Source organism: Pterocles gutturalis, unplaced genomic scaffold, assembly GCF_000699245.1.
Source record: "Pterocles gutturalis isolate BGI_N339 unplaced genomic scaffold, ASM69924v1 scaffold9254, whole genome shotgun sequence".
Classification (NCBI taxonomy): Eukaryota; Metazoa; Chordata; class Aves; order Pterocliformes; family Pteroclidae; genus Pterocles; species Pterocles gutturalis.
In genome coordinates this window covers 36,388-49,500 of record NW_010130631.1, presented here as the reverse complement: position 1 = coordinate 49,500, position 13,113 = coordinate 36,388, and the positions used below count along the sequence as shown (strand labels likewise).

Genomic DNA, 13,113 nt, shown 5'->3' with positions numbered 1-13,113 from the left:
ATGGTTTTAAACTGAAAGAGGGTAGATTTAGATTGGACATAAGGAAGAAATTTTTTCCTGTGAGGGTGGTGAGGCACTGACACAGGTTACCCAGAGAAGTTGTGGATGACCCGTCCCTGGAGGTGTTCAAAGTTAGGTTAGATGGGGTTTTGAGCAACCTGGTCTAGTGGAAGGTATCCCTGCCCATGGCAGGGGGGTTGGAACTCGACAATCTTTAGGGTCCTTTCCAACCCAAACCATCCTATGATTCTATGATGATTCTATGATTCTTGGCATAGAGCACCTTAATATGGTATGTTTGGTACACTCTGCAATGATGACCAGCTCACTGTACCCAGTACTGACCTGTTTGGTACTCCCAGCTCACTGTTTAGAGCAAAGACTGTCCTAGGGAGGGCTGTTCCTCTCCTTTGCTTCAGGCTCTGGTGGCAGCAGCTGACTTTCTGATGTCCAGTTATTCAGCTTTCAGTTAAGGACTAAGTATTCTTGCGGCCCTAATCTTAAGCCCTTGATGAAAATTATTTCTGATTAATCCATTTCAGACCTGTGATGTACGTCATGTCCATAAAAAATGTGCTGAATATCTAGACCCTTCTGTATTTGTAGAGAACCCTTTCTGTGCCAGTGGTGCTACTAAGTCATTTTGAGTGCCCTGCACATGAGTAGGTTTTTGGGAAGGCCTGAACCTTTTCACTGCAAAGAACTTGTGTTGAAATGGCATGTGTGTTGGTATCCAACTGTATTATGAATGCATAAATAGGGACCTCAGCCCCAATTCCAATACAAGCAATTCTCTGAGAAATATTTTGAAAATGTATAGAGTACTGGCCTATGTTTCAGTGAGCCCTGCTGCACTGCAACATCAAGATTTAACACTGTTTATGGCAGCAGTGTCCTGTCATCATTATTTTACTAGTTTCCTACCATCCAGTGGCTTGCAGTTTATACAACTTCTTTTATTACAGCTAAAGATATATACGCATATGTATGTATTTATTATGTAATACTGCTGTGGGGTTCAAGAGCAGTTCAGTTGTGCACTAGTGAGTGACGTGTTTGATTGCTGGTTTTTATGTCTGGAGACATAAAAGATGCTAAGGCTACAGCTACATTGTTAAATAAGTCCAGGGAACAGTTTGAATCTTGGACCTGCATCATCTGCACTGCCTGTTTGATCACTCCTGGTTCTCCTTTGCACCATTCCAACTAGACAATGACCCAGAAAGACCTGGGCTTCTCCTGGAGGTTGCTTAACTCCAGGAAACCCTCCTGCAAGGCAATGAGGACAAGGCTGCACCGGGTTTGGCTTGCTCCACCCTTATCAGTCATCTATCACTGTCCCAGGAGGTTTTGCACACTCCAAAATCCAGGTCCTCCTGCCACGCCCAGGGGACACAATATATACCCTCGGTTTTATGCTGCAGAACACTGCTGTGTTGGACTGCAACACAGCCCTCACATGCCTTCAAACGGTTTGAACACACAAAAATATTAGCTGTGTCTGAAGACCACAAGTCAGTCACTTAGCACCCAGAGCAGAGCCAGGGCCATGCACTATGCAGTGCAGATGTCGTCAGTCAGTCAGGCTCTCAACAGCATGGGTGCCTGGCCAGAGATGGCTCCTTGGCTTCCTTTTGTTTTGGAATGAGAATATATGCTGGGATTGCAGCTGGGGACCCATTGAACGTTGCTAGTGAAACAAGATGTGAAACAAGAAGCATACCAACAGTAACAAATGCTTTAAGACACATATGAAAGGCAAGTATCTGTATATGGGTTTTGAACTTCCCTGGGACGTTAAAGTAGATGAAGTAGCTGACTTTCAGAGATGGTAGAAAGGTGAAGTGGAAGGATGTGGCTAAGAGCTGGCCATTGTAGAGTTTAGTGAGAGCAACCTTGAAGAGGCAGGATAAGAAGGAGTGGTTGGGGGGGAGGTAGAGCAGCAGATGGAAAGAGGCCTGGGACTGCAGAAGTTTCTTTTGTTTCCACCTTCCTCTTTTCTTTCTTCTCTGTTTCTCTTCTCTCTTTCTATCCTTCCCTCATTTTAGTCATGTCTGAAGGAAGAGTGAATGGGTTTCTTCGAGGTTAAGAATGAGAAGATTTTGCCAGAGGTCACATACGAGTAGCTATTAAAAAGGGGTAAGGCTTGCAAAGTGGGAGTGAGTAGAACGTTCGAATGTGAGAAGGAAAAGTGTTGAAGTGGAAGGGGTGCGAGAAGAGTAAGGTTGAGCACATCTTAGAAAAGGGATGAATTAAAACAGTAAATAACTCACAAAATAACAACTTGACCACCCCTTTTGTGCACAGGTTCAAAGGGCTATTTTCGCCTTTTTTTTGCATGAATTGATACAAATTGGCAAGTAAAAATGTTTCAAGTTTCAGTCCTAAGGTGGAAGTAATAAGGTGCTGTTACCTTTCTCAGTCCAGCAACCTGAAGGTTGCAGAGAAGTACTTCACACTGTTACCAAGACTGTGAAACTGTATTTGAAATGCACAGGGCTGGACATCTTGAAGCACTTGTTGAAATGGGGGTCAAAGCATGAGAACTTTGGCTCCCCATGCAGAAGATTGCAACTCCTTTTTTACTCAGTGTAAGACTAAGCCAACAGCTGTACAAACACCTACAAAGTCTGATTTGATCTTCAAGGAAGAGAGTCTTTGGTTATGGTGTTTATTTTGTGCTTTGAGCCTGTCTCTTGTAGATTTCCATCAAAATTTCTCATCAGGTTTCAGTGTAAAATCTCTAACCTAGTGAGATATTTTAGGTTGTTTTCCTTTATACCTCTTGAAATGTATTAACCTGTAACATTTAAAAACCAATTATGGGACAGAAGTATTAAGGTCAGTTTCCAATCTAAGTGCACACAATTGCAGGGGAACCAGAGAGACAAGAATGAAGTTCCAATCTTACAGAGACTACTTCTGTTTAAATATTACAAAGAGTTGCCAGCATAATATAACCCGAAATTTCATATTTGTTTTAATAGCTGGGTGAAAAGTAATGTGTTGAGATTAGAGTTATATTAGTGATTTAAATTGGTTTTTGATTCAAGCTAAAACTGACTATTACCATAGTTTATTCTTTGTCTTTTGCTTTTATGGTGCTAGTAAAGCAATTAAGACAGACATCTGATCCAAACTCTGGTTTAAGAAGTAGTTTGAGTTTCACATTCATTTATAATTTTGACTATAAAAAGCATTTTATTACACAGTTCATCAGACATATATTGGACTTGCATCACTACCTAGTATGTAAGACATCATTAAATGTTACTAAAGTATGCTTTTTGGCTTTTGGCTTGGAAATTCAAATATAAACAGGAAACAAAACCCCAGATGCTCCGGAGTTGTTGTAGGGCACATATCCTGATGAAACTGAATTTGTGACAGAATCTGTTCTAGAAAGCTTGGTGCATGCAATGCAATCTTGTGGTGCACCAGAAGATGTTATTAGAAAGTGAAATATTCCTTTTAGTGTCTTGCATACCCTTGAGCACCATGTGCAGTTTCCAGTGGCACAAATAAAATCATTATAACTTGAAAAGAAATAATGTGACATATGCACCTTACAAAGCAAACAACAGATCACAATTAAATTGCACTGGCAGAACAGTATGTGGAAGATAGTTTCATACAGTGTCATCTTGCTTTTTGTTTTGTTTTGGGTTTTTTTTTGCATTCAGAAGCCCTTAAAAACAAGTTAGAATTACAGTGCACCAGAATTTGTGATCTTTGTAGGACTGTGCTATCCTAAGTTATGCTTTTTTTTTTCTTTTCTGCTTTAACAGTTCAAGGATAATTGCCTGCATCTAACATTTTGTATCTTGCATTTCTCAAGGGTCAGTCCCAAGGCTGGCGACAGGGTTATGGGAATGATTTGAAGAGGCTCGTTTCCGTCCCATTTTAAAGAAAAGAAAAAAAGGGAAGGTGTTTGGCAGGCATTCAAATGAGACATGTCACAGAATATGCACAATGTAACTGTTGCTGTGGTCACTGGCAAAGACAGTTCTTTTAGCAGTGAGAGGGAGAGGGACAGTATATTATGACACAAGAAACTCAAGGATGAAGATTCACATTTAGATATAAACCAGCTGCTTTGAGGTATCTTTTGGGTTTTGTTTTGTGTTTTTTTTTTTTTCCCCAAGTAAAGTCACAATTAATTATTTACAATTCTATTCCCGTAGGGATACTTGGTGGGAAGTTCTTGGAAAGAGGTCGCATTAAGAAGCCTGGGCAGGAGCTGTTTAAGAGTGAGCCATCTGAATACTTCAAGGCTCAGGATCTGTTTGTTGGAGCCAGAGTTTGTTTCCATGGTCACAACTTTCTTCTGGTGGATGCTGATGAGTACACGTTCAACTACATGGAGAAGCATGCAAATGAGGTGAAGCAGGCTCTTGGTATTTTCTATTATCTTTAAGGACTGTATCTTATCCATATATTTTTCAGAATTATTTATACCTAATTTCTTCACCCAAAGTTCACAGCCCAGTGCTCTCTGTCTAGCAGTGGATTTAAGAGATGCTAGCTAGGGAGCGCATGCAAACCTGGTTACTCTGTCCATTCCCTTTCTACTTTCTCAGCATCCACTCTTACTGTATTAGGGGTTGTTAGAAGGTGTATTCCTACCTATTCATTCTTGAGACTGTTTATGAACCTCTTGTCCCTGAATTGATCTAACTCTTGTTGAACCTATCCAGATACTGTTTGCTTTCACAGCTTTCTGTGGCAGCAAGTTGAAAAGTTCACTGCCTGCTATGTAAAAAAAAAAATAAAAAATAAAAAAAAAAATCTATTATTAGAAAAGTATCTTATCTTCTTTAAACCAAGCTCCCAGTAGTTTCAATGCCACTTATAGTATTCTGGGGCTTGGTGAAGATCCTCATTCACCTTATGCACTACCTTCATAATTTTATAAATCCCACACATTCTTCCACCTAATCCTAATCCTATCAATTTAAGAGCCTCACCCTTTTTAGTCTGTCATTGCAAGGCAACTGTGAGATGTGGAGGCCGGAACAGTGCACAGTACTCAACATAGGGGCACATACAATTTAGAGTCTTACCAATGAGGCTATTTTATGCCTTGATTTTTTTTTTTTTTGATTCATACATATTTATCTGCCTAAATGTTTCCCTTGTAATGTGAGAAATTAGTGTCACAGTCTGGAATTCAACCTTACAGTTTGTATGGAGTTTCACTATCTTGAGGTGTTGCCTTCAGAGGGGAGAACAACAATAAAGAGCTGGGTTGCCTCTGTTGATGTATACTTGATGCTACCAGTCATTAGACAAGTGGCTGGTAAAGAAGCCCTCTTTCGCCAAAGCCAGAGAAGTATCCAATAGGAGGAAATTGATTGTCCTATAGCAATTGTCACAGAGGTAAAAAAAAGAAAGGATACGGGGTGGAGAACCACAGGAAAGTCACAGAGCATTTTATGGGATTTTATGTTGGTTTGGTAAGAAAGGTAGTTTGTTTTTTGGTTTTATTTACAATGGAGTTTGTGCTGCAATATTTTAATAAATGTACCCTGGTATACTTGGAAATTCCTGTTTTATGCAGCTCTGACCCAGTCATTCTGAGATGCATCATAAGAATGCATCAGCTCAGGAGCCAAGGCGTTTCTGCATCCCAGTCCCTCTTCTGGATTGTTGCGTCATCACAGTGTGATCTTGAACATCAGTGTTCAAGTGTGCGGTGAGGACTAGTGCGTATGCTTCATAACTCATGGTGGGGCAGCAGCATGAATCATGCCTTCGGCAGACCTTCTCCAGAGCGGCCCTTTTGCTAAGGCTTATTGAGAGTACCTCTAGGGAAAATATCCAGGAGCGTTTATCAAGCTATGGTCCTCGGCCCATTTGTCCAGACCTTTCATGGATTGAGAAGGGAGAAGGTTCTTTAAGCAAGCTTTGATTGTTCCCTGTCTACTGGCTCACCAAAGTGAGTGAACCTGCGGGACTCTCAAGACACCAGTACACCTAGCTGGTGTCTGGGGGTACTGGGAACTGTGAGTCTTGATGCCATTGTGCTGATCAGGCAGAGGCAACCTGGCCCCATTTGGGCCGCACGTGCTGTTCTCACACAAATGAAAATAGCAGAACGGTGTGATTTCTTTGTAAATTAACATGGGGTTAGCACCACCTGCCTTCCTTGGAATAATGAGCAAGGTCTGCAAAATGCTTGTAGATGTAAAATGCTATGACTGCTAAATGCTTTAAGCAGTAAAATACAAAGCTATATAAATGATGTTTTCTTTCTGCTGGACTGTTTCTCCTCACAGTAGAATCAAAACCAAAGCTGTTCTCCAAAATGCAGAGCACATCATTAGATTGTAAATGTTCTTTGGAGCTGCTGTGTTTGCATTGATTTTCTTGGATCAAACAGATGAGATCTCAGTTTTCCAGACAATGATTGTATATTAGCAAAAGAAAATCTACAAAATGGGAAGAAGCAACACTAAAAATACTTCTTTAAAGTGAATTTTGAAATCTTCTTAGCACAGTTAAGGTTTTGAAACAGCTGGTAGAAAAGAAGGTTTATTCTCCCAATGATAGGTACTTTATTCACATCCTTTGAACAGAGTAAGGACACACCTTGTTCGCCTCAGTTCTTCAGGGGCCTGTGTAGTCAAATCACAAGAACTTCAGCAATTATTAGAGAAGACCATAGCTAGAAGATGGTTTGAAGAAGGGGGAACAATTTTAAGATGACTATTTGACAGTTATTTCTAAAATTAGAAAATAAATAATTTTCCTTCTGAATAGGCAGGAATTTCGTTCCAGCAGAACACATCATTACATTTTCTGAAAACTGGTGAAAGAGATCCAGATGGAATATTTTTCCTCTGGAAAATGCCATTTTGGCCACATTTGTACAGGCATATGTTGATTTAGAGGAAATTTTGATTGAGTAAACAAAGTGCAGGTAGGAATGGATTTTGCTATCATTGAAACACTTGTTTGACACCATATGAGATATCAGAAAATTGCAATTTTCTGTTTCAAAATTATATTTATTTATTGTTTTTAAGTTATAGAGAGAGAAAAATCATTAGGTCTTGTCATTTTGATTGCCACCTGTACTGAAAACAATTTTAAGGATCTAATTCTCAAAACTTTTCAACAATTTTAGTTTCTTTTACAATTTGAAGAAAAAAAAGATGTATTTAGAAAACATAAATTCGCTTGCAAAACAGAACATGTGTGTCATGCATGGTCCTGCCAGTGTTATCCAGGTTTGAGGAGGACTCTTTCAAACAAGGCATCCATGTGCCTCCTTGGAAATGAATTTATCATCTCTGTAGCAGTCTCAATTGTTCAAACTTTATGGTCTTCCGCAGCACAAACATGGAGGTTGCTTTTACTTCCATTGAATTCAACATAATAGCCTTGGACTTCAGCAAGACAACCAAACAAAGCCACACTGTGACTACTAGCATGCAAGCAATTACATGAGAAGGGGGGAAAGTGGGTAAAGAGTTATTGCCATGGTGCTCAGATACTTGGTGTCTATGTAGGTGTTTGGAATATGTAGTTTAGAAAAAGACATAAAAGTAACTGCTTTGATTATGTAGAGAAGGCAGGTTTTAAAATAGACAGAACACTGTGTCCATCTTTAAATACTCTGCTGTTTGATTCCTTCTGCACAGTCTTTTCTCAATCTCTGTTCCTTGCTTTTTCAGCAAAAAGCTGTGCGCTTATGGCGCAAACAATAACAGCTTGGGGAGGGGATTGAAAAAATTGCTGTCTGTAAAACTTTGTTTGCTGGTCTGACTGCTCCACACCACTGTCTTGTCTGGAACTGCATGCCAGGGTTGTACCTGGAGCAGTTTTAGCATATACAGCAAATCTGAGCATGTTACCTGCAACCACTGATGTATTTATTAAACTTGGATCACTTTCTTCTGCTCTGGCAGTGTCATAGGGACTTTAAATAACCTTTTCTAGATCCCTTTGAACTGATACAAAGCTATAGACAGACTTCAGCATAACTGAGAGTGAGGCCTGATCTCTGTTGTGATTAGGTCCTTAATACCAGTCATACCAAATTTCAAATAATTGCTAGTGAAAACAACGTTACTTATGGAAGAAATGGGAGAAAACTGTTTTTAGACTGTTCATTGTGCTGTGTAAGTTAGGTAGAGCATGACAGATGTAAAGGCATATCAGATATTAATTGGACTCAACCCCTATTTAGTGACTGAATATGTAGAAGCTTTATGTTAAAAATGAGTATAGCAAATAAATATTTGGTAGAGCTCTAACACAACAATCTGAATGTAGGGCGTAAGCTGAAGTGCTCCAGTTCTGTTTATCTAAATGTAATTTTTTTAAGGCCTATATTTAGAAGAAATAAGTGTTCTTCTTACGTGACAGGAAAAATTGGTTCCTAACAAATTTCCAATCTGCTGATCCTGAGTATGTGAACTAGCATACTCAGTCTAATATGAATGAGAATATCTGTTCAACAGTTCATTGGAGCCAATAGTGAAAAGGTTAAAAAAAGGTGAGTTTTATTAATCGAGAATTAAGTGAGATGCACCAACATAAAATGCGGACCAAGTTGTTAGAACTGTACTTTAAATGTTCCTGCTTCTGCTTTAACAGTTCAGTGTTTGAAGCAAAAAAATTGCAGCTGAAATAAGCTTCTGAGAGTGTGTGATCTGATGATTTTTGTTTAATTTATTATATTCTCAGTAGAAGGCAATTTTTTTCAGTATCAGGCTTCCCTCCAAACTTAACACAGTGCTGATTTATGCATTTGAAGTGAGACAATGAAGAAACTGGTAATACTTAGCAGTTCAACATTGCCCTGCATCTTGACAGCTCTTGCTGGTACATGTGTAGTTGGCTGCGTAGTGCCTTTCTCTCTAATCTATGTCTTGCTTTCCTCTGTTAAGTTCTCCGTGGCCAATATTGGTGTCATTCTCAAGAAACTGAAAGACATAGCTGAACCTCGTTCCCGAGAAATCAGACAGGTGTTTGCAGCTGCTGACCCTGAGCATAGCAAGGTGATTGAGTATGACACTTTCAGGTAAGACAGTGGATTTTGGTTTTTGATATTTAATGAAGGCACATTCCCTAAAAATGTGTAGCACATGACTGTTTCTTGATGCTTTCTGCATGTGTTAGCTGACAAATGGGATACATTTGTTTTGCGTTTACTTGGAGACTGTATGTGAAAAAGAAAGTGAATCCATGCCCCAGAAAAGAAAGAGAAATGCAATAGTTTCAAGTAAGCTGAAAAGCACAACTAAAATCTGTCTACTTTTCATGGAGTTGGCAAAGGGTGTGGTGAAGAAGGGCAAGTCAGCAGTAACATATACACTGAAGGATAAACGAAAGCCTGTCCTGAGAGAGTCAAACAAAATAATTAGTAGTTTTGAAATTCAAGAAGGAATGTTTGAGTTGGCCTCCTGAAAATTATGTTATTTGGGTTTTGAATCATTGATAAAAAAGAGAGTCTTCACAGAACCACAGTGTATAGAAATTATAGGATGCATTGATAAGCATCTTTAAAAAATACTGGAAGGCAGTATTAAGAGCAATGATTAGTGCTTTGATAGTAATTTCTTAGATACCTGGATTCTGGCAATGACTAAGATGTGGTAAGGGGCAAATGTATAGATACTTGAAAGAGGAAATCACGTTCAAATGCAAGCTGATTTCAGTTTGTCCCACAGCCAGAATACTTGAGCATATGAACTGTGTTCAGTACTGGTGAAGTTAATGATGTGGAACAGAGGAAGAGATTTTACCTAGAAGCATTTTGGTTTTCACAGTGGTTATAGACCATGTATTTAGGAACTGTCGTAATAACTAAAGCATATAAGTAGATGTATATTGTGTGGAATGTCATCCCTATAGGAATGTTAACCAAGGCAGAAACTGCTTCTGAAATATCTCAGAAGATATATAGATCAGCAAAATATTCTTCCAGCAATTCAAAGTGAAAGTAGTGAGAACTGAAAACAAGCTGATATTCAGAAATGAAAAATAAGTGATTAAAAGGTAGGATTCAAATTAAGAGAGGCCACAGTTATTGGGAGTTTTTGTGAAGAATATTTCTAGACTCAGATGTTTTTCTCAACAGAAACAAGTTTCTGAATTGCTAACTGCATTAAGAGGGACAATGTCATTATTAGAGTCAGAAGGGGAGAAAATGGAAAGTTAATGTATATCTGGAGAAACTTCATAGCACTTGGAAAAGGGTTTTAATTTATATACACAATAACTGTTTAAAATCAAGTAATTATGGGTTTGATTCAAATTATTAAATGATTATCTGCAAAACTTTGTCTTCTTACATGCATTAAGAACAGGTCAATGTGTTGGAACATTTGCATGATGCAGTTAGTGGAGCACGCTTTTAGAAAGGATGGTTGTGCTTTTAAACAGCAGGGAAAGATTTTCATTTTATCAAGAAGAGGCTCAGTTGAGTGAAAATTTAATCATAGTCATACTCTGCATCTGTGAACTGCCCAACTGTTTAATTTAGGCTTGTGCTGTTCTGTGGAATGGAGGATGGTATGTCTAGTTATATGGTGTTGAGGCACTTGGTTTCAGCAACAAAAATGCACTATCCCTCTCCATGAGCAAGAGAGAAAGCGGGGGAATCCATGTCATACAGTTTTTTTGGCCTCAGTGCTCACCTGGGCCTGTCCGAGCACCTACTAATGGTCTACATCCCACCTGCCGTGGGACCTCAGAGTGTCTAACAGGAAGCATTCACACTGCCAGAATTTGCCTTTAAGGAACATTTAACTTTTGTGCTTTATAGAGATAGTAGATTTTATTTGTGTTTGTTCATATTATATCTAGTAATCTAAAGGCTCTCCTCTTTTTATTCTCCATGTATCTTATTTTAGAATGAAATAAACATTTTTAATGACGAAGATGAGAGCACTTCTTCGAATCTATAAAAAGTCATTTTTCTGTGAAGAGAATATGTGTTTTTCTTTCAGTTTTGTATTTTCTTGAGTACATCACCGTTCATTTTTAATCTGTCTTAGCATTTCATGATTATAACTAACCACAAATTATTATTTTTAGTACAGGCAATTATCTGACAACTTCAACCAGCATGATAATCCTCTTTTCTTGTCTTAAATACAGCTAGAGCTTTACTGTGCTCTGAATTTGGCTGTCCAGATTGCTTCCTTTCTACCTATGTAATTTTATATGAGCTACATTCAAAAGTACACCTATAAGTATGGTGTAGTGAAGCACAATTGTAATTACACAGTTTAACTACTTTCAGAACCCAAATCTATGGTACATCATCCAGGAAATAAATACATGGCATACACTGAAGCTACCCCCTAACCTACCGTTAAAACTATTGAAATCTTTGTTAAAAAGAGAAGGAAAAAAAATAACTAAAACTTGGATGCCTGTGCATCACATTGTCCGATCTGGGCTGCTTTCTCTCATAAGCTACTGGCAAGACCATTTGCTGTTAGAGACAAAGAGCCATGTGTGTTTAACAAAGATGCCTATCTTCAATTCAGCTTGAGAAACAGCTCTCTTAGGCAGTTAATTATTATTTCTTCTTTCTCTACCAACTTCAGATTGCAATCTGTTTTATTCTTCTAGAAAAAAAAAAAACACAAAAAACAAGACACAAGATAACTAAGCTGTTGTTGCAGCTTGTTTCTTTTTGTCAGGAAGAGCTTACATATAATTCTGTTTGCGAATCTTGGGTCCCACTCATTAGTCTGGAGCAATCACTAGAATATTCCTTAATTCCAAAATGAGACATTAATTTTACATGGGAGTTTTGGTGACTTGATTGTCACTGACTGGCTTGAGAAAATAAAAGACTTTAAAAATCCTGACACTGGAAAAACCTGTGCCATATGTGGAAGTCCGACTGTGGAAACCTTCAGATGGCTGATGTTATCTACATGCTTTCAGCTTTGCCTGCACAAGCATTTAGAGTGCCAGGCTTATCAAGGCAGTATTGTCCTCTTTTGTGTTTGCAGTAGTATTACTGCAGGTTCCAAGAAAGAGGCTTGAGTTTTGACTGGATCTCTGAATGCTGCTACAATACAAGTAATAATATTCAGCAAGTGGAATAAAAATACTGACATGATAATGGTAATATTAATAGATGGATCAAGTTTTGGTCTTTCGGTTTGCATAATCTCAAATAATGTTTGCTACTGTCAACAACTTGTTTTCTCTTTACATTTATATGAAAAAAGGAGGAGTTGAATCAAAGTAGACACTGTACAGTGCTTAACGTCTTTAAGTGCAATCATATTCTATGAAGAGATATCTTCATTTGCAGAGGACCACACAAGCCTCTGAGAAGAAGCAAGTGAAAAATTATGCTTGTTGATAAAATTATGCCATTTGGAAGGGTATGTTTTTTTGCTTTCAGTTCACCTGTGGATGTTAAGAGACCTGTTATCAGATTCATTGAAGAATTTAACTGTTCTGAGCCAGCAGTTTGAGTCTTGTGATAGAACTTTGTGCATCACTAATAATTTCTTCCATTTGTTTTCAAAGATCAGTATATAATCACAGTGATGCAGTAACCTCAAGGGTACCACAAGGTACAGCTCTAATTTCATCAGCAATTACGGTGAAGTTTATTCTTAGTGCAGTTTATCCAGAAGTATTATAGATAATTAATCTCATTTTGACTGAGGCACATAGGCCTATGTTGGTGCTTGCTGTTTAAAAAAATCCTATGGAACGTGAGTTCACCAGAGGCAGATGTTTGGGATCATAATGCCAATGTAGTTAACGGAAGCCAAGTTTGACAAGAGGACTCATAGCAGTTGAGGTAACCTACAGTTCAGGCCATTTTTTTCCAGGAGAGCAGGAAGCCTCCTAGGTTTCCTGGCATAGCTGACTGCTGGTGTTTTTCTCCCCTTACACTGTGTCAACAAACAGGACATACAAAGAACTTGGTAAACACTGAAGGCAACAAAACTCCTACAGCAAAGACAATGTAGTCATTAAAATTAGTCCTTGTCCTCACCTCCATCAACAATATAAAGCAGAGGGAGATTGTTCTGAACTGTAATTACTAGTCCTGGTTCCATTTGCTGATATACTAGAAGTGCCTTCAGGAGCTTACCCAGAAATCGCTCCAGCTCTGTTACC

At 38.6% G+C, this 13,113-nt stretch overlaps 1 protein-coding gene across 1 annotated transcript in view; it reads left to right on the top strand.

Moving 5' to 3' along the window:
- The window catches only part of LOC104466751 (EF-hand domain-containing family member C2-like), a gene marked incomplete at its 5' end in the record, with an annotated part of 27,682 nt that overhangs the window by 2,895 nt on the left and 11,674 nt on the right, over positions 1-13,113 (top strand). Inside the window, 2 exons of the mRNA XM_010080280.1 lie at positions 4,185-4,381; positions 8,898-9,031. Of these exons, the coding sequence (XP_010078582.1) occupies positions 4,185-4,381; positions 8,898-9,031 (331 nt within the window). The remainder of the gene's footprint in view (positions 1-4,184; positions 4,382-8,897; positions 9,032-13,113) is intronic.